This window comes from Hyperoodon ampullatus, assembly GCF_949752795.1.
Source record: "Hyperoodon ampullatus genome assembly, chromosome: 10".
In the NCBI taxonomy this organism is placed as follows: domain Eukaryota; kingdom Metazoa; phylum Chordata; class Mammalia; order Artiodactyla; family Ziphiidae; genus Hyperoodon; species Hyperoodon ampullatus.
This window is the reverse complement of record NC_136923.1, coordinates 44,392,426-44,414,149: the sequence shown is the minus strand read 5'-3', so window position 1 is coordinate 44,414,149 and position 21,724 is coordinate 44,392,426. Positions and strand designations below refer to the sequence as shown.

At 46.2% G+C, this 21,724-nt stretch overlaps 1 protein-coding gene across 3 annotated transcripts; it reads right to left on the bottom strand.

Moving 5' to 3' along the window:
• Positions 1-1,691: 1,691 nt before the first annotated feature.
• Positions 1,692-12,806, bottom strand: SLC25A38 (solute carrier family 25 member 38; the record flags this gene model as incomplete). Of its 3 annotated transcripts, none has more annotated exons than XM_079712552.1 (7): positions 2,277-2,534; positions 3,617-3,783; positions 5,544-5,718; positions 5,953-6,132; positions 6,845-6,929; positions 7,556-7,677; positions 12,738-12,806. In XM_079712552.1, the coding sequence occupies 7 exons, from the start codon at positions 12,804-12,806 to the stop codon at positions 2,412-2,414; spliced, it is 921 nt and encodes a 306-aa protein (XP_079568678.1). In that variant the 3' UTR covers positions 2,277-2,411. The 3 variants fall into 3 exon arrangements, with proteins under 3 accessions (XP_079568680.1, XP_079568678.1, XP_079568679.1); XM_079712553.1 differs by having other exon boundaries at positions 5,550-5,718; XM_079712554.1 differs by lacking the exon at positions 3,617-3,783 and having other exon boundaries at positions 1,692-2,534; positions 5,550-5,718.
• Between the last annotated feature and the right edge of the window lie 8,918 nt (positions 12,807-21,724).

Here is a 21,724-nt window from a genome sequence, read left to right as displayed (position 1 = left end):
AAACCTGAACATCCTGCCTCAGAGGCTAAGTCCTTAGGCGGCAGGCACTCCATCCATCATCCGTGTTAAGCTGCCTGCCCTGCATTCCTGCCCCAAGCACACCATTTCCAGCCCTAGGTGCTCCCCTGCTTTCCCCAGCACACAGCCTCACACACATAGGTCACCAAGCACTGGTGGCTTGGGTACCACTAGGAGATTAGGATCCTGGTTTGTCTTCTCCCATACTCCTCTCCATATTATAATTTTGAATACAGCATTCTAACCTAAAACTTAAACTTATAAATCATTAAACTTAATATGTATGAGTTGACTTGTGTCCCCCAAAAAGATATGTTGGAGTCCTAACCCCCAGTTCCTATGAACATGACCATATTTGGAAATACGGTCTTTGCAATGTAATCAAGATGTCATTCTGGAGTAGGGTGGGCCCTAATCCAATGACTGGTGTCCTTAAAAATAGATGCAAATTTGGACAGAGAGACACACAGGGGAGAAAGCATTGTGAAGACAGAGACAGATTGGATTGATGAACTCCAAGAATTGCCAGCCACCATGGGATTAACTGGAAGAGACAAGGAACCATCTTCCCCTAGAGCCTTCAGAGTATGGTCCTGCAAACATCTTGATTTCAGACTTGTAGGCTCCAAACTGAGATAATAAATTTGTTAGAAGCCACCCAATTTGTGGTGGTTTGCTGTGACAGCCCTAGGAAACTAATGTAATGCACCAGAAACATATGCTCATTTAACCCTTGCCACCACCCTGGGAGGTAGGAAATATTACTATCCCCATCCCCTCGGGACAATTTCAAATGTGTCTAAGTAGGTGGAGAGCCAGCCTTTTAACCTGGGCCGCCTGGATCACAGCCCATGTTCTTAACCAGGAGATCAAACTTCCCCCTTCTGCTGTTTGGATAAAACAACAGCCGCTTCCTAAGCTTGAAAGTTGATAGAACCCACTAGAATGGGTACAATAAATAAAACAGACAATAACAAGTGTTGAGGAGGGTGTGCAGAAATCAGGACCCTCATAAACTTCTGGTGGTGATGTTAAATGGTGCTGCCACTTTGGAAACAGTCTGGTAGTTTCTCAAATGATTAAACATAGTTACCACATGATCCAGTAATTCCACTCCTAGGCATGTACACAAGGGAAATGAAAATATATGTCCACACAAATGATTCATACGTGAATGTTCATAGTGACAATATTCGTAAGTGCCAAAAAGTGCTAACAATTCACACATTCATCAACTGATGAATGGATAAATAGGCACACAATAGAATATTATTTGGCCATAAAAAAAGGATAAAGTGTTGAACATGCCACATCATGGATGAACCTCCAAAACGTTATGCTAAGTGAAAGAAGCCAGATACAACAGACTACGTAGTGTATGACACTATGTGCACAGAAAAGGCAAATTTATAGACAGAAAGCAGTTCAGTGGCTGCCTAGGCTGTGCTGGGGCTGGGACCGAGGGTTAATTGTAAATAAGAGATCTTATTAGGGGCGGGGGAGTGACTGTGTTCTGAAACTGATTTATGGTGATGGCTGCACCAGTCAGTAAAGTTACTAAAAAAATCACAGAATTGTCTATTTGGAATGGATGAATTGTATGATATATAAAATAAAGCTATTTTAAAAAATTTTAGGTTTGAGGACCTATACAGTTCAAGAGTCAGCCACCTTAGACTATTTTGTTATTTTAGAGCAGAGTCGTGGCACTTGAGGTTTTTCGATGATAAAGTGCTTCACTTTATTTATCCAACTTTAGCTGCAGAAAAATGCCAGAGCGACTTGGAGTTGAAACAGTGCAGGAGCCAAGATCAAACAATATTATTTGGACACTTAGGGGCTAGGAAGCCACTGCCCCCCTTCTCCGGAGCCTCTGAGAAGTCGATGAGGAACCAATGAAGTCGTGACATCTGTTCTTCCTCATCCTAACATCACCTCAGAGGCAGACTTCAGCCTGGTGACAGTGACTCCTCTCTCAGCAGATCCAGCCTGGCTGCTGGAACTCCTCCGCCACTGCAGGCGGCCCACAGCATCCCTGGCGCTGCATTGCCCAAGAGCAGATCCAAAGAGGCACTGTGGCATAGTGGGTGGCTGAGCAGAGCCACCGGACAGAGCACTCTCTGGAAATGCCTTTTCAAGTAGCCTTGCAGGGTATGCAGACCCTTCTCCTAACTCCCCAATATGATGTCCATGTCAGTGACTCCTCTTCTGGGAGGTCTGGAAGGCTTGAGTCGGGCCCACCTATTCTCTTCTTGAGCTGGGTAACTGAAGATGACGTGTTTGCCTGCCTCTCCAGATAGGACTTCGTCCGGGTCCAGGGTAGTGAGCTGAAGAGGTCCTTGGCAGAAACCAGGCAGGGCAACAGATCCCATCTCTGCCTGGTCCTGGCTCGGTCAGGACTGCAGGCCCATCCTGGCCATCATCTCTTCGTAGACTGTCCACGCCATGGCTGCCATCAGAGTTCTGCGGAGGGCCCGGGGGACACCGCCTTGGAAGAAGCCACGCAGCCCATAGTCCTAGGAGGAAAATGGAGGCCAAAACTCTGGGACTAAAGCAGCAATACACTTATATACCTGGCATGAGAGTGAGGATCTCTCTCTGCATTACCCCATTGTTAAGTCTTACTTTTTAGACTTTTATAAATAATGTTAAAACTACGAATACTGGGTCCAAGGAGGCAATTAACTAAAAAAAAATTTTGGGGGAGTAGTTGCTAAGTTTTATCTTTTTTAGGCTTGCTCCATCCAGGGGAATTTATTTCTTCGCTGAAAATCTTACCATTTTCACATTTACTGAAGACTCTATTTTCAAACTTCATGATTTTAGGTATAAAGAATAAGAAAGCAGGCAACCTAAGCAGTGTGATGAATATGATCAGAGTCACAAATACTTGCTTATATCTAGGATAAGGCAGACACTTGCTGCAGATGCTTACATGTTTCCTGTGCTACATAGAAAAATTGAGAAGTACAGAAACATCTAAAGATCTAAGTGACAAATTTACTCTCAAAAAGAATATCTGATAACAGTACATGTTTCCAAAGGGCTTACTCAGTGTCTTTTAAATAGCATTTTAGTGTACTTTACAATTACTGTACTTTTTATCTTCAATACCATCTGTCCATTTGCATTAGCGCAAACTCCTGGAAACAAAACAATGTGCCTGTGATTTTTTTCTGACTACATTTTCTCCTAGATCCTTGATTAGATTAAGGAGTCCTCCCAGATCTCCTGACTAGGTAGGTCTGGGGTAAAGCCCAACAATATACATGTTTAACAAATATCACATGTTGTCCTAATGTCAGGCTCCCTCCCTAAACAAACAAAACCAAAACAACAAAAAACCCCACAACCATAGATTTTTAGCAGTGATTCTCAACCTTGGCAACACATTGGAATCACCAGGGAACTTAAAATACTGATGCCAGGGTTTCATCTCCCCCAGAGATTCTAATATGATAAGCCCAGGTTATGAGCTGGGAATCGGGATTGTTTTAAAAGCTTCCCAGGTGATTCTACCATGTAAAGGATAAGAGCTACTGCCTTAGAGGGAAAGCCTTAACCACAATATGAACCAATATTTATTCTAAAGCCTTACTTTGAAAATGAGTGTCACTGCCTGGCCAATCCACCGAAATTTCATTGGGGAGAGCTGCATGTGAGTTTTGATAACATCTGCAGGTTGAGTTACCAGTGAGGCCAGAATCCCAGCAAATATCCCACAACTGAAATTTACAACGGGAACAAGGACTGCATCCAACTGGTCTGAAACAGGACAAAGGCAACATTCAGTTATAAATAAATCCCACATTCATCAGATAAATATCCATGCCAAGTTGCCCACTAATTCTTCCTGAAAGCCAGAAGGGTCTGGATTCAAACAAGGCTAAGAATTCAAAATCTAAACTAATCAGTGTAAGTAGGATAATGGAACTAAAAGTTCACCTTTTTACAACCATCAGCATAATTGATTCAGGCAAGAGTCATTCACTGATGCTAAAATATATGGATGAATGGACAGGAGGTGTTATATAGATTTATATAGATTCAAAGTATCTCCCCACAGAGATACTTAGAAATTACAAAAGAACAAACAATTGAGTTTTCATTGGAGACACTATTTTTATAGTGATAAAAAGTTAACATCACCCACAGTGCGTCAAATGGATGTCGTGAGCTTCCTGATATAAGGCACTGAAGACACAACCTCAGTTATGTGCTCCTCTTGCTAAAAAGGTATAAATGAATCTAGTTGAAAGGAAACATTAGGGAAACCCACGCTGAGGTTATATAACTGGCTTATACTCTTGAAAATAAAAAATAAAAATTGCCACAAAATACATTATTGGGAAAATTGGAGAAATCAAGACTATAGATGAAAGAACTATCAATGGTTATACAAGAATGCATTTGTTCTTAGGAAGTACACACTGATGTATTTAAGGGTGAAGAGGCATCATGTCTGCAACTTATTCTTAAATGGTTTGAGGAAAACAATTATACACATAGAAAGAGAATATGAAGAGCTATGGAGTTATAGGTACTATTCTTGTGGCTTTTTTGGTAGGCATAAAATGATTTCTAAATACCAAATTAAAAAAAAATTTTAGGATGGATGAAGAAGTTAAAAATGTATATCCAAGCTCCCTTATTGCCTTAACTTTCTCCTGTAAGGTATGGCTGTGACCTGTAGTGTCACACCTCCTGGCGCCTGGGGAGAAGCAGCAAATCTCCCAAAGCACCCCAACTGACACCACTGTCATGGGGGTGGCATTCTGGCTTTCCCAATTAAACGACTTTGGTTGCAATTCCTTGCTCATGTTATCCATAGACACCTTACTGAATGCAGGTTCACTTTATAGGATGTGTTTCTATCAATGCCTGGCTCTGCCTGGGTGGATGTTTACTGCCTGTCGATTTTGCCCATGTCTTGACAACACGAGCTTACTGGGAGGGTGGGCCTGCCAGAATGCTAGGGGTTTAGCATCTTTCTCTCCATCCAAAAGGAGGGCTCAAAACAACGTTAACCAGGAGCACAGCAAGGGACATGAAAATATTTTTCTTCTAGCTCCTGACCCATTGGATTTCCCAAACTTGTCTGATAAGAATCACAACAAGTGCTTCTTGAAAAATACAGTCTCTCAGGTCTTACCCCAAAGCTTCTGATTTAGGATGCCTTGGGTAGGACCCAGAATTCTTAAGATCAGGCAAATGTGGGAAGCATTGCTGCAAAACGTATACAAAATGAGCTTTATCCTATCCCCTCCCCGACTCAAGAATTACATACTAACAGTAGTCTGCCTTAGAAAGCTATAAACTCAAAAGGGCAGGGACCATGTCTTCATGGCTGCCCTTGCATCCCAGCACCGGGTCCCATGCCTGACACAATGCAGATATGGCTCGGTTTCTAAAACTAGGATAAGAATCTGGAGCTGCTAAGAACAACGAATAGTCTCCTATCTCAGAGAAAGTGGTGAGGATGTGATCTCTCGAGGGATATCTCTTCCCACCACACCTTCCTTTACCCGTACCACGAAGCACAATGTTTTTGGTCTGGTTGTAAAACATCAAGTAGATTCCAGAAAAGGGGGCATCACGAAGGAGTGTTGCTGTCAGGCCACTGAAGAGACCCCGGTACCCCTCGCTGTGATAGATGCTCCTCAGGGCCGCGTAGATGCTCTCATAGCCGTACCGCCCGCTCTGCAAAGGAAGCACAGAACCAACGGCTGGCACAGTGGCCCTGGGTTTGCATACTGAACGAAGACATCCTCAGGGTGCATTACCGGAGCCCTGGCGGCTCTAGTTTGCATGTGCTTGGCCTGACGACACAGATGAGCTCTCCGACCACATCAACCCTGTGTTAGGTTATAAATTGGGAGGCGGCATCAGTGGCCACTCGACTCAAGAGCCCAGTGTCTCTGTTTGCCCACTCACCTCGTACCGTGTCTTGATCACAGTGATGGGTGACATGCAGACCCCCGCAACAGAGCGGGAGCCCACCCCCAGTATGACTGACTCCAGGGCAGTGGGGGGATGGCCTCGCAGGAAGTACTGCTTTAAAGAGTAGAGAGTGCCAAAGTAGATTCCAATGCCAGGGACGCACCTCACGATGGACTGCAGAACAAGTCGGAGGGAGGAACGGAATCAAACACCAACACGTAAGATCCTGTCTGAGCTGGATTTCCCCAAAGAAGACCCAGGATTCGCATGCAAGGAGTCGATTTAAGGTGTGGAGGGAACACCAATGGGAGAGTAGGGAAATGAGATGGGAGAGAAGGCAGCCAACAAAGACTGTGTCATCTCATCAGCTATTGCCATGGGCAACGGAATCCCTCTGGGGAACTCTGGGAATCAGTGTCCACGCCTCGGTTACCCTGCCACCCGAGGAGGGAAGGGAAGTTTTAAACATCAGCTCTCGTCTTTCATTGGTTAAGGGCTGCTGCGGGGTTGGGGTGAGCGTGAATTCCCTGCCATTTCCAGCAAAGTGAGTTCCTAAGGACAGAAAAAGCTGTCTAGGCGAAGAAATGCAGGTGTGGAGGCACTGGAGGGGTGAGGGCAAGGCCTGTTGACAGGTGGGGCGCCAGCTGCCTCTGCTCTAGGACTTCATGCTGCACTAAGAAGTCGTGCCCAGGGCGCACAGGTGTGCTATTCCCAGGGCCCTCAAATGGAAGCCAGCGACAGTGAGAGGGACGGGCAGGAAGACCAGAAAGGCCCTCCCACCACCTCCAACCTCATGTACCCTTAAAAGAGAGGAGGTGTGAGGTGGATGAGAGATGGCTAGTTATTAAAGGAGGGGGTGCAAGACAAGACCCAAAAGGCAGCTTACAGGGGACATCCCTTTCCAGAGGCCCAAAAGACTCTCCGTGCGAACCACATTCAAGAGCAGAGCCAACATCCCAACACGTCTGGATCTGAAGGCAGACAAAATGGAGGCAAGGAAGGAGAAATCACTTAGACCACATCCTTGTGAAAGAACTCCCCACTCACAGACTTCTCTGTATGGACTCTTTTCTAGAACACTTAAGAATCTCTAAAAGGCACCATGGGGTTACTCTGAGTTCCTATGCGTTCATGATGTGGCAGGTGCATGATTCTTTGTCCATTCCCACTGCAAGCAATGGGATAACTTCTCATTTTACATACACTCTGTGTACTTGCCACAGGACTGAGCCCAACAGGGGGCACACAAGATACACTCAATACCTACCTTATTTCCAGAAAACCACCCACTACTTGTGCCAGGCAGCACAGTTATGACATTACAGGCTGGCACAGTAAAATGCAAACGTCACCAAGGCAGATCCCAGGAAGCTACTCAGGGAAGGACCCCACTTAATTAAGAGAAATGTCAAATATAACAGAGTATATATAGAACACATGAAAGCTCGGCCTGGCCTGTGTTTCTCTTTGCTCATCCAACAGAATGGAAGTTGACTGAACACAGTAAAGATGCGCCAGTGTCTGAGGGAAGTTGTTGAAACCAGGTCCTTGGTGAAAAGGGGGTGAGGGGGCGGGGGAAGGGGGCAGCAGGCCTTACCCACGGGCTGAGGGCTGGAGGGTCTGCAGGCGCGTTTTGAGGAGATCCAGGGGTTGGAAAAGGAGGGTAGAGCAGGTCCCACTGATGGAGCCACACAGGAAAGCTTTGATCACGGGCTGCAACTGCGGGGCAAGAGAACACTGTGTCAGCAGCTTTGTCTCAGCCTTCGCCACACCTGGACCAGTCAGTTCTCTGTAAGGATCTCTTAGAAACTCACCTGGTGGCGCCCTGTATTAGCGTCAGACTTCACAGAAGGGAAGAGCATAGCCAGGAATGAACAGTGTTGGAATGTTGCTGAGAACACAGTATACTCCAAGAGGTAGCTTTCTGGTCTTACCGATAACAACTTTAGTAATTACTGATAATTAAAAACTTATGGATAACTTTGCTCCTACTGAGCAACACGGTAATTTCCATCTGTGAATTATGCCACTGACCACACCTCCCTACTTGTCTTGACGGTAAGTTAAAGGCCAACTCCTTCTTGTCACAAAAGCAAAAATCAACTGAACAGTGTTTTAACTCTGAACTGCTGGTTTCAGGTTCCTTTGGTTGTAGGGCCTGCAGGCTATTTACAGGAGTAAGACAAAGGAAGTGAAACCATAAGTGAGCAGGTAGAATGTGAAACGTCTGTGCCACTTCCTGTAAAACCCATACATTTCCTTAATGTAAAACTTTCCCCCTGTCATATACCCATTCGTCTCACTGGGACCTAAACAGATCACAGGGGCGCCACAGGCCAGCAACCACTCCTGGGTTTGCTGGCTGTCCTCTAAGCCGGGAGAGTCACACACACTGTCTAATCGAGAGGCGGCACCCAGAAGGGCAGGACTGCCTTGCAGACTGACTGTGTTTCCCCCCAAGCACACTCCAGAGGCCCCACGGCATGCCCCAGAATCCAGACGCAATCAAATGGTTGTGAAAACACACTTTTAAAAATCCAAGCAGGAAACAAATGTCCTCTTTTCCAAAGGAGACACTTGGCAAACTCCATCCAAAGATCTTCTGTCTTCTCATTAAATGTCTTTTGCACTATTACTTTTTAATAAATGGCATACTATAGTCCTAAAATGCTATTAAGATGAAGTTGCCTGTTACACACGTCAAAAAAAACTACCTACCCAGAACCAAAATGTTTGTAATCTGTGGTATTTGTTTCACAGAGAAGAAAGATTATTCCACGTTTCACCAAAAAAGCAAGTCTCAATTTATAACTGGAATTCCTTAAAAGGACTTAATAAGTTCAGATAATAAATACTGGAGCTTATAACCACGTTCAAATAGCCTTCCAAGCATCAAAGGTAAGACCACAAGTACAACCAAGCCAGACGGGAACAACTTCATCAAATGCGTGTCCTGCTCCTTTTGCTAACCCATATTCCCACGAATTTTGTTTCTCAGCCTCATCCGAACCTTTATGGCATCAGTGAGCCTCTCTTCCCTGCCTACTCAGCCTCTTACTTCCACTGACATCTTCTCCTGTGTCTGGAACAAGCTTGAAAGCCCCCCATCTTTCCAGCCTGATGCCACATCATCTCCACTCCCTCTTCACTAGTCACCCTTCAGGTTCCCCAGTCTGCCATCCAGATAAAGCCCCTCCACTAAAGCTGCCTCACCAAGGACCTGCCATATCCCAGAACCCCTTTCCCGTCTGTGGCTTTCTCTTACTTGGCCTCTCTGGTGTATTTGAAACAGCTGATCGCCGCTCCTCTCTTTTTGGTTTCTGGCTGCCCTTCTAAGCCTCCTTTCCCCAGACACAGATGTTGCTGTTCCTCTTATCTCCCCGTAGCTGCGGCCTCTCAGGGCACCCTCACCTCCACACCACACCATGCTCGACGCACACATGCTGGCAACGCCCACACCTCCAGCCCACTTCAGCCTCTCTCCCGAGTCCACTGTCCCCATGCTTCCCCCACCTCCCCTCGAATGGCCTGTAGACATCTCAAACTCAACATCCCCTAATGGAAACTCTGTCCACGGTTCTCCACACGCTTGCCTCTCCTTCATGTCCCAGCAGGACATTTGGGAGACAAATAAGACTCCTTGGTCTACCTACTGTTTCATGACCAACTCCTACTGATGACCCCTCATTCCTCCCAGAGCCTGCCCCCCACTGATCCATCCTAGTGATCTCCTTGGGGGTCTCCAGCCTCAGCAGTGCCAACCCCCGCTACCAGAGCAGCCTGGGGTGAGGCATCCATATACAGCACCTCGAAATCTCACAATGCTCATAAGAGCTAGATGTTCAAACCCATTTTCCAGATGAAACTGGAGCTCACAGGGATGACAACGTATCCTAAGTCACAGGGTTTGAAGCCATCGGCTAGGACTCAAAGTTCATGCTCTTTTCACCATCCCTCCCAGTCTAAGTGACAGTCCAGGGCACTTCCCAGGCAGCTCAGCAGCATTCTGCTGTTGGTTGTTGACCACCACCAGCTCCTTCTGGAAATGTGCTCTGCCTCCGGCTTCGGGGATTAACACTGTCCTGATCTTCCTCCCACTTCCCCGGCCTCTCCGCTTTCACATGTAGGGCCTCTTCTTTTCCACCCTTCGGTCCACACTTGCAACCTGTCTTCTGCAGACTCCCATATCCACTTAATCCAATGTCCCACAGGCACCGCGTGTTGACATTTCCAAACCTGAACTCATCTTTCTTCCTCACCCACCATGTGCCTCTCGTCCAGGGTGCTCCATCCCAGTGAACACCCTGCCATTGATCTACCCTAACCCCACACTCGCGTTCAGTGCTCCTCTTCAGTGCTTCCACGGCGCTGGAGCCCACCTGCCTTATGACTGAGGGTCAAGGACAGAGGAGGCCTGGACTGTCCTGTTCATGGTGGTTCCTCCAGCACTGACCACGGAGCCTGGTCCACAGCAGGTGCTCAACAATCAAGAATGAATGAATCAGGGACTTCCCTGGTGGCGCAGTGGTTAAGAATCCGCCTGCCAATGCAGGGGACACGGGTTCGAGCCCTGGTCCAGGAAGATCCCACATGCCATGGAGCAGCTAAGCCCTTGCGCCACAACTACTGAGCCTGCGCTCTAGAGCCCGCGAGCCACAACTACTGAAGCCCGCACGCGTAGAGCCCCTGCTCTGCAACAAGAGAAGCCACCACAGTCAGAAGCCCGCTCATTACAACAAAGAGTAGCCCCCGCTCGCCGCAACTAGAGAAAGCCCTCGCACGGCAACGAAGACCCAATGCAGCCAAAAATAAATTTAAAAAAAAAAATGAATGAACAAATCACTTCATCTAACAGGAAATCTGCACATGGCTCTCCCTTGAGCACAATTCCACAGGATAAAGCTTAAAGGGCCCTGCAGGCCACATCCCTGGACAGGGGACTCTCCCCTGGCTCCCTCCAGCCCTTTGCTCCAGTAAGGCTGTAGGAATGGCCTGCAGTTACAGCTTCTAAGCAGTTCTCTTTGGAGCTGCCTCTCTAATGCTCTCACAGGTTGTGTACGGAACTACTGTATACTGCTCCCCAACGCCCAACACACTGTCCTCCATTGCAGAACTATTTTCTTAATGTTTTTATTTTTACAGCACATTGTTTGAACATTTTATTGTCTAAATAAATATTTGTGGATACATGCATGCATAGAGCCCATAACTTTTTTAACTTTGTAATCTTCCAGGTCTATTAGCATAGAACAGATGCAAAAGATACACCAGCAGTATAGATTAACCTCTGATAGTTAAAAAACAAAACAAAACAAAACAGGTAACATGGGCTTCCCTGGTGGCGCAGTGCTTGAGAGTCCGCCTGCCGATGCAGGGGACACGGGTTCATGCCCGGGTCCGGGAAGATCCCACATGCCGCGGAGCGGCTAGGCCCGTGAGCCATGGCCGCCGAGCCTGCGCGTCCGGAGCCTGTGCTCCGCAACGGGAGAGGCCACAACAGTGAGGCCCGCGTAACACACACACACACACAAACACACACACACACACAAAATACAGGTAACATAATTGTATTAAAAAGAATTTACACTTTTCATTTTTAAGATATTGTCAGTGGTGGATGGCATACCCTTTAAGGCATGCTTGATTTTTTTTTTCCCTAAACAGCCCAAATTTATTCAAGGTAAATAAAACGAGTAATACAGCGGGCTTTTTTATTTGTTTGTTTTTTTTGTTTTTTGAGGGGGGGGTAGGGCAAAAACAACCAAACAATGATACATAGATACATAAAGGCAATAAGCAGCACTTGCATAGTTAGCAAACAGATTCCACAAGCAACTCCTACTCCCCTTCAAAAAAACTATATCTTAAATCCAATTCAGATCTCCAGGCCAGAGCTGGAGGACCCAAAAAGAAATACTTAAGCACATGTTATAAGATGTAAACAGAGCGGTCCCCGCCTCCACCTTTGTTAAAGATAAAAAACAAAACAAAACAAAAAACCCCACACCCCTGCCCTGCCCCCGGCGCAGGTGGCCCGTGACCTTGACCTCAGGGAGAAAAGTAGCCGCTGCCGCATTCCCGGCCTAAAGCGAAGCCGCATCCCCGCCTCCACCCACCGCTAGCAGCAACTCAGCCACACCATCCTCGCCGGCCCAGCCCAGCCTCCGCCTCCACCAATGGCAGCCCCGCGGCACGAACACGGCAGCCAATCCAGGCGCGGGAGGGGCGTGGCCTCGTGGCGCTGGCAAACCGCACCGGTTCCCGGGAGAGTCCACCTGGTCCAGCCCGCGGGCGCTGTGCAGCCATAACCCACCTCGTTCGAGCAACGGCCGCTTCTCAGGCTTAGCGTTATTGCCGGGCTTTGCAATGGTCCAAATATCTACCCAGGTGTCCTCCCACCTGTCATTCTAGGCATCCAACTCAAAGCAACGTCCCGTAGCGCTCGCACCTCGCTCTGGAGCACGCGGGCACATTACCCCCCGACACCGGCCAAAGCCCCGGCAATTCCGCCTACCTCTACCCAGATTACCAATACAGGAGCGAGACCTTTGCTTGCCTGTCCCAAGGACTGGACTGCAACTTCTCTCCTTCCTCCCTCCCTCCCCTCTTTTAATCCCTTAGTCAAACTCCATCTCTGCCGCCACGTCCCCAACCGGTTATGCGCGCATCCCGGAGGCAGAAAAGGTTCCCCGAGGGCTGCTGACCCTCGGCAACCTTCCGAATTTCCCTCCCCGAGCCGGCAATGCCGGAACCCCTGCCTTCCCTTCCCCGCAGGTTACCATAAGCGTTTCCACCCTGTCTCCGACATCTTGAGGCTGCAGCAGCGCCGGGCGTGACTTCTGAATCATTGGAGGGGAGGCTTGCGACTGCACTGGGCCCGGGGTGCCGTCGGTGGGAGCTCAGGCCCGGCCCTGACGATTCTAGAGAAGACGACGCGATGGCGGTAGCCGGGCGACGCGTTCTACCGCGGGGCTTCTCTGCAGTCTGCGCTGGTCGGGGGTCGGGACCTGCGCGCCCACCGCACGTGAGTGGCTCCAGGCGCCGCTCTTCACTAGCTCAGCGGACTGCGAGGCTCTGCTGCCCTGCCCATCCTGTCCCGTCGCCGTCTTCAGGACTTGAGAGTATTAGGCAGAGTGCATCCGGGAGTGGAGAAAGCCGGAGGAACTAGATATAAGGGCGGAATTTAGCTTCCGGGGTTGGACGCAGGTCGCGCGCTGTCGAGGGTGTGCTCCTTAGTGCCGCCTCGTGGAGACCTCCGGAACTGCAGGATCGGGGCTTCCCTGCGCCCGGAGCTGCATCGGGCGTCTGCAGGGAGGTATGGTTCTGGGAGCCACGTCTGAAGGTAGTTACAGTCCAGACTCGCTCTGCCCAATGCGGTAGCCAGTAGCCATCTGTGGCTATCAAGCACGTGAAGTGTGGCTAGTGTGACTGAAGACCAGAATTTTAAACTTGATTTAATTATAATTAATTTGTATTAAAACCCGAAGCAGTGTGGAATATTTTTCCATTAAACACAACTTTATTGTCTTGGCAGATCCACATTTCCCTTTTAACGCTTTCATTTCGTGCCAGAAATGTGCTGTAAGTTATCCACACGCTGGATTTCTAAGACATGACAATAAGATAAAATAATCTCATGAATAATTTTTACATTATTACATGTTGAAATGATATTTTGGGTGTATTGAATTAGGTGAAATAATTATTAAAATTAATTTTATCTCTTTGCTTTTTTCATATGACTACTAGAACACAAGATTACACTTGTTATCCTGTGATACACCATAATGGAAAAGAATATGAAAAAGAACATATGTATGTAAAACTGAGTCACTTTGCTGTACAGCAGAAATTAACACATTATAAATCAACTATACTTCAATAAAATTTTTAAAAATTGCACCTGTGGCTCGAACTACTTTTCTACTGGACAACACTGGCCTCCCAGAGAGGTGAATGGGTGTGTTATGATGCCCTCTATCCTATAACTTATAGACGCTCCTCTCCATGAGAGCATCCCCTCCAACCCAAAACACGCAGCCTTAAGAGTCTCCCAGGGTAGGCAGTGCCCTCAGCAGTGTGGAAAGTCACCCTCTGTGCCCATCCACAAGGATGGGCACAAACAGGAAGAAAAAAGAATTCTAATGGCCTTACCAGAAGCTTTGGCGAAGAGGACGGTCCTGTCACTGCTTTGGGCTTCACAAGAGAGAAACACCTTTCTTCCTTCCATGCCAGTGACCTTTGCCTCCAGCCTCACCACTCGGTCTAGGAGAGAGCAATGGGGGAGAGCAGCTGGTGGGCTGGTCTCCTGAGAAAGGGAGGGATGACCCTGTGGGAGGATGAGGCTGCCAGAGTGGAGGTCCTGGGGTTCTACTCTAAGGTATCAGGGGCCCTTGCATTTGTCACCTGCTAGCTGTGTATTCCCCTCAGCTTCTTCATCTGTGAAGTTGGAGATAATGGTACCGACCTCCCAGGATTATAGTAAAGATCGAACAAAATAATGTGTGCGTGTTTCGCAAGAGACTAATCAAATATCAGGAATTATCATTTCAGTAGGGGCCCAATAATTATTTGTGGAGTGAAGTAAATATTTACAGGCACATGGGCTGGCTTTCTCTAAATCGGAGGCAGCCAAAAGTAGTTCATCATCATCCTATGTAGAATATCTTTATGTTGGAACACATAACCCATCTTCAAGCTTATCACCTTGTCCTTGGATGAAAAAGGAACATCTAACAAGTTTAGATTGGTCCATGAGAAAAGCAAAAGTAGAAACTCCTCTTTGCACTCAGGATTGCTACATGAGCCCTCATCTTCCATTGCAACACATGGAATAACCCCATGCCAGCTTACTCCTAACTTGAACCCAGGCAAGGAAACAGACCTCTTGAAGGTGATGGTCATGGTCCCTGTAAAGACTGCATTGGCACTGTTGTACAACGTCATGAAAAACGTGTCTATCATGGTCCCCAGTGCACCACCATGGGTAACCCTGCAGGGGCAGACGAGGGGAGAAAGGGAAAGAAAGAGTCACCCAGGACTCCACTCCGCACGGCGAGGTTCCAGTGAGGTGCCATGCTGAAGGTTTCCCTGCAATCCAGAACAAGATTCTTGCATCGCTCAGGGTAGAGCAGAGACGTGAGAGCAAAGAAATGCAGGGGAAGCAAACAAGGCTGTCTGAAGCAATTTACACCTGCTTAGAAGAGAATAAACTAAAAGCAGAAGAAACTCCCCGCCCCACCACCAGCTCCAACTACAAAATCTGATGAATCTTGTGTTCCCTCTTGAGTTGGTCTCAGGGGGAACTTGAAAGGTGCAGTGAAAACAGCATGGGCTTTGCAGGCAGAAAGACCTAACTCTAAATCTCACATTTCTAGCCATGTGACCTCAGTCAGAGAACCACTTGGGCCATCTGTTTCTTCATCCATAAGATAGGAATATCTCCTAAGAATTTTTGTGGGCATTAAATTAAGACAGCCAAATCTCCATGTGAAGGGTCTGGCATATACTGGCCACTGAACGAGAATAGTTTTTCCCCCTTCTTATTTCCAATGTCCACTGCTTACTCCACTGCCATTTAGGAGGTTCAGGAAGTCCCTAATAGGGAGAGGCCACACCTCGGGTGGGTGACCGAGGGGCTGGCGGAGCCTCCCTACCCAGGGAGTCAGTAGAATAAAGCTGCAGTAACCAAGAACCTGCTGAAGGCAGCCATGAACCCACCAACTGTCCTCTTACCCCCACCCCTCCCTGCTCTTTGACCAAGAAAAAGCCCATTTGAGCTACTGGCTGGGATGGCTCTCTGTGCCTCACCCAGGCAGCCCCTCCAGGAGGGGCTCAGGCTGGAACAAGGAGATGCACTTCTTCTCCGAGGCACTCAAAGCCGAGTTTCTTCATCTCTGTGATCCAAAAGAAGTGGCAGGTGTCTTCTACCATTTGGACTGGAGAGTAGAGTTGAGTCGGTGAGAAAGACGTCGGGCTGGAGTCTGACCCTTGGGACGGTGCGGTCTCCAGGGCAGAAAGCATCCAACAGGAGGAGGTCCTCAGGAAACCCACTGCCCTCAGCTTCCCATCTGCACCCCCGGGATGGCCCCATAAACCTCTGAAGGAGACGAGCAGCTTCCAAGGAAGGGATGAGATCAGCAGTGTGAGGGACAGTGAGGGGTGAACTGCCTGTGAATTTGGGACACTGGTGTTCCTATCAACTGAATAATAAACACTAATCTGAATGTATTCATTATGGCAGATCAAGGAATAGGCAGGCAAAAGTCCTTTCTGTAAATTAAGTGTATATGTCCCCTCTCACTGCCACAGGTCTGAGAGTTCAGAGAAATTTGTCTATACAGTGTGACTTGAATTGGGGATAATGTAGAGGACTTAATTAGAGGTAAAGCCTCCAATATATAAAATCCAAGACTTATCAAACACCTGCATTTTTACCAAGAATCTCAAAGCAGAATTTCAAATGACAGCTTAGGTATATAAAATTAGAAGACTTCGGCTGGCTCCTGTCTCTGCAACGTGGGATCCAGTCTTTGTTTTCCATCTGATGTCCTTCACTGGTTCAAGAGCTCAGCTCAAACTGACCACTAGAGGGAGCATGAGTCCTGTCCATAACAGGTTCTGGCTTCCGGCCTCAGGGGTCCGTAAGATACTGCCCCCTGGCTGCATCAGTGAGCTTCCGACCCTGTGTGTACCAGGGTACAGACACTGATCCTTAATCCCAGGCACTGCCTCTTCCCAATTCCTCACTGAGACTGCACCTGTCTGGTCTACAAGAGAGGGTGGGGCTGGCAGGTATAAGGAGATGCCGGGGTGACTGCAGACACGGGTGGAGAGAGCACTGCCCCAGGAGTCAGGAATTCCTGATTCTAGTCCAGGCTCTGCCAAAAACTCACTTCATCACCTATCTAGGCTTCAGTTTTCTCTCTTGTAAAATAAGCAGGTTGAACAAAGTGGCCTCCACGTTCCTTTTCTGGCCTAATATTGTGTGAGTCTAGGATCACCATGCCCAGACTGCCCTGCACCTGACTCTCAGGCTAATGCAGCCCACACAGGAGGTGTGGGAACTGGGCTGGGGCACAGAGCTCCTCGAGGAAAATGCACACACATAAGCAAAGATTTGCCAACAATCCTGCACTATCCAGAGACCCGCTCCAGCCGAGGTTAAGTGCTCCTGATATAGGGATGTGAACTTACCAGGGACAGCTTTAGTGATCCTAGCTAAGTCTGCCTCTTTAAGGAACTGCAAAGCGCACAGATAACCTGGAAGTCTCGTCCCCGTCCCATCCACCATCTTCTCCATGTGTTCATTGTACAGCCTCACCATGATGGGGCTCCAGCTGGCGTTGAGTAGGGAATAATCCTTTGTATTGGAATGGAGGTGGCTAATTGAGACCTGGAAAATCCAAAAGAGGTAGCTGACCATGCCTGATCCAATTCCAACTTGATTCATTCATTTATGCATGTATTTAATAGATGGGGCAGTTTTCACCAGGCAGAGCCTATACAAATAAATGCCCAGAGATGAGAGAGAGCATGTTCCCAGAACTATACAAGTGGAAAGGTCTAGTGGTAGGGAAAGGGGGCAAGGAAGGAGGTCAGAGAGAAAAACTAGGGCCCAAGCTGCCATGTTAAGGAATCTGGGCTTTATACAGAAGAGCTATAAGCAGGAGAATGAAATGGTCAGATTTCCTTGTTAGAAGGATTCCTACTTGCACATGGGAACCTGTAGTCTGGTCAAGCCTCAATGACATTGGGAGCCTGGTTGATAAACAATTCAAAGACACGGTCTTTTCCCGGCCGTTTCCCTCTCCTGCTCCCCCACGTCCTCCAGGCTCTTCTCCCAACACAGTTCACTTTGGTTGACTCTCTGGTTTATTAGGCCTCTTTACTGTCCCATTACAGCTGGGGGCTCGACCAGAGACTCCCTTTTCCGGCAGACAGAGGAGAGGAGGACCAGGTTTAGGTGGCCAGCCCTCCTCCCCGGGTTTTGGAAAATCCATCATATGGCAACATTTTCTTGTACCTTCCACCTGGCTACTGTTCATATCATCAGTGCCAATCAGTCCTTCTTGCTCTTGTACAGTTTCTACTTTTTTTCTGGCTTAGTTACTGGCTTACTCACAGTTCCCTGTATACGCTCTTCCTTACCTACACAGATGGAGAAAATACAGATTCTGATATTATTTATAGACAGACAGGCTTTTAAGGGGGGAAAAAGCCTAACACCTAGGAATGGTCCCCGATCCTTATTGCCCTCTTGCAGGGAGCTTTTTGCCAGCTAGTAGAGGGTAGAGTGGCATCTGAATTCTGTCTCCCTAACTTCTTCCCGTTAATACACTGCACTGAATGGTACTTGTCCTTTAACTGCTTTGAGCATCAGTTGTTAAATCTGTAAAATGAGAATAACACCACCTGCCCTGTAGGTTGCTGTGAGGACTGCATGCGGTCATGATATTGGAATGTACCTGGCTCAGTACCTGGCCCAGAGCAAGCATTCTAAGATGTTAGTTTCATCTGAATCCAACAGGAAAAGCCTCTCCTTCTCTTGTTTGATTCCAAAGAATTCTTTCCTAGTACTGATCATATGAAACCAAACCGGAACTCAAAATATTTTGGAATGAGTTTACTCATCTTATGAAATGATGAAAGGGGTGACATCCAATCGATGCTATTTTTGAGCACTTAATTTGCACACAATTCACTTTTTTTTATTGGGGTATAGCTGCTTTACAATGTTGTGTTACTTTCTGCTGTACAACGAAGTGAATCAACTATATTTATATATATATATCCCCTCCCTCTTGGAACTCCCTCCTACCCACCACCTCATCCCACCCATCTAGGTCACCACAGAGACCAAGCTGAGCTCCCTGTGCTATACAGAAAGTTCCCACTAGCTATCTGTTTTACACATGGCAATGCACATACATCAGTCCCAATCTCCCAATTCATCCCCCCTTCCCTGCCCCATGTCCACACATCCGTTCTCTATGTCTGCGTCTCTATTCTTGCCCTGCAAATAGGTTCATCTGTACCATTTTTCTAGATTCCACATATATGCATTAATATACGATATTTCTGTTTCTCTGTCTGACTTACTTCACTCTGTATGACAGACTCTAGGTCCATCTACGTCTCTACAAATGACCCAATTTCGTTCCTTTCTTTGGGCTGAGTAATATTCCATTGTGTATAAGTACCACATCTTCTTTATCCATTCATCTATCAATGGACATTTAGGTTGCTTCCATGTCCTGGCTATCGTAAATAGTGCTACAGTGAATATTGGGGTGCATGTGTCTTTTTGAATTATGGTTTACTTAGGGTGTATGCCCAGGAATGGGATTGCTGGATCATATGGTAGCTCTATTTTTAGTTTTTTAAGGAACCTCCATACTGTTCTCCATAGTGGCTGTATCAATTTACATTCTTAGAGAACAAACTTATGGCTACCAGGGGGGAAGAGTGAGAGGAAGGGATAGTTATGGAGTTTGGTGTCGACATGTACACGCTACCATATTTAAAATGGATAACCAACAAGGATCTACTGTATAGCACAGGGAACTCTGCACGATGTTATGGGCAGCCTGGATGGGAGGGGAGTTTGGGGGAGAATGGATACATGTATATGTATGGCTGAGTCACTTTGCTGTGCACCTGAAACTATCACAACATTGTTAATTGGCTATACTCCAATATAAAATAAAAAGTTTATTCAGTGGCTTGAAAAAAAATAAATTAAAAAAAGTTTACATTCCCACCAACGGTACAAGAGGGTTTCATTTTCTCCACACCCTCTCCAGCATTTACTGTTTGTAGCTTTCTGATGATGGCCATTCTGACCAGTGTGAGGTGATACCTCACTGCAGTTTTGATCTGCATTTCTCTAATAATTAGTGATGTTGAGCATCTTTTCATGTGCCTCTTGGCCATCTGTATGTCTTCTTTGGAGAAATGTCTATTTAGGTCTTCTGCCTATTGTTTGATTGGGTTGTTTGTTTTTTTGATATTGAGCTGCATGAGCTGTTTGTATATTTTGGAGATTAATCCCTAGTCAGTTGCTTTGTTTGCAAATATTTTCTCCCATTCTGAGGGTTGTCTTTTCATCTCGTTTATGGTTTTCTTTGCTGTGCAAAAGCTTTTAAGTTTCATTGGGTCCCATTTGTTTATTTTTGTTTTTATTTTCATTATGCTAGGAGGTGGGTCAAAAAAGACCTTATGGTGATTTATATCAAAGAGTGTTTTTCCTATTTTTTCCTCTAAGAGTTTTGTAGTGTCCAGTCTTACATTTAGGTCTTTAATCCATTTTGAGTTTATTTTTGTGTATGGTGTTAAGGAGTGTTCTAATTTCATTCTTTTACATGTAGCTCCCCAGTTTTCCCAGCACCACTTACTGAAGAGACTGTCTTTTCTCCATTGTATATTCTTGGCTCCTTTGTCATAGATTAGGTGACCTTAGGTGTGTGGGTTCATCTCTGGGCTGTTCTGTTCCATTGATCTATATTTCTATTTTTGTGCCAGTACCATACTGTCTTGATTACTGTAGCTTTGTAGTATAGTCTCAAGTCAGGGAGTCTGATTCCTACAGCTCCGTTTTTCTTTCTCAAGGTTGCTTTAGCTGTTCAGGGTCTTTTGTGTTTCCATATAAATTGTAAAATTTTTTGTTCTAATTCTGTGAAAAATGGCACTGAAAATTTGATAGGGATTACATTGTATCTGTAGATTGCTTTGGGTAGTATAGTCATTTTCACAATATTGATTCTTCCAATCCAAGAACATGGCATCTCTCTCCATCTCTTTCTGTCATCTTTGATTTCTTTCATCAGTGTCTTATAGTTTTCTGAGTACAGGTCTTTTGCCTCCTTAGGTAGGTTTATTCCTAGGTATTTTATTCTTTATATTGTAATGGTAAATGGGGTTGTTTCCTTAATTTCCCTTTCTGATCTTTCATTGTTAGTGTATAGGAATGCAAGAGATTTCTGTGCATTAATTTTGTATCCTGCAACCTTACCAAATTCATTGATTAGCTCTAGTAGTTTTCTGGTGGCTACTTTAGAATTTTCCACATGTAGTATCATGTCATCTGCAAACAGTGACAATTTTACTTCTTCTTTTCCAATTTGGGTTCATTTTATTTCTTTTTCTTCTCTGACTGCCGTGGCTAGGACTTCCAAAACTCTGTTGAATGAGAGTGGCAAGAGTGGACATCCTTGTCCTGTTCCTGATTTTAGAGGAAATGCTTTCAGTTTTTCACCATTGAGAATGATGTTTGCTGTGGGTTTGTCATATATGGCCTTTATTATGTCAAGGTAGGTTCACTCTATGCCCAATTTCTGGAGAGTTTTTTTTAATCATAATTGGGTGTTGAATTTTGTCAAAAGCTTTTTCTGCATCTATTGAGATGATCATATGGTTTTTATTTTTCAATTTGTTAATATGGTGTATCACACTGATTGATTTGCATATACTGAAGAATCCTTGCATCCCTGGGATAAATCCCAATTGATAATGATGTATCATCCTTTTAATGTGTTGTTGAATTCTGTTTGCTTGTAGTTTGTTGAAGATTTTTGCATCTATGTTCATCAGTGATATTGGTCTGTAGTTTTCTTTCTTTGTGACATCTTTGTCTGGTTTAGGTATCAGGGTAATGGTGGCCTTGTAGAATGAGCTTGGGAGTGTTCCTTCCTATGAAATTTTTTGGAAGTTTGAGAAGGATGGGTGTTAGCTCTTCTCTAAATATTTGATAGAATTCACCTCTGAA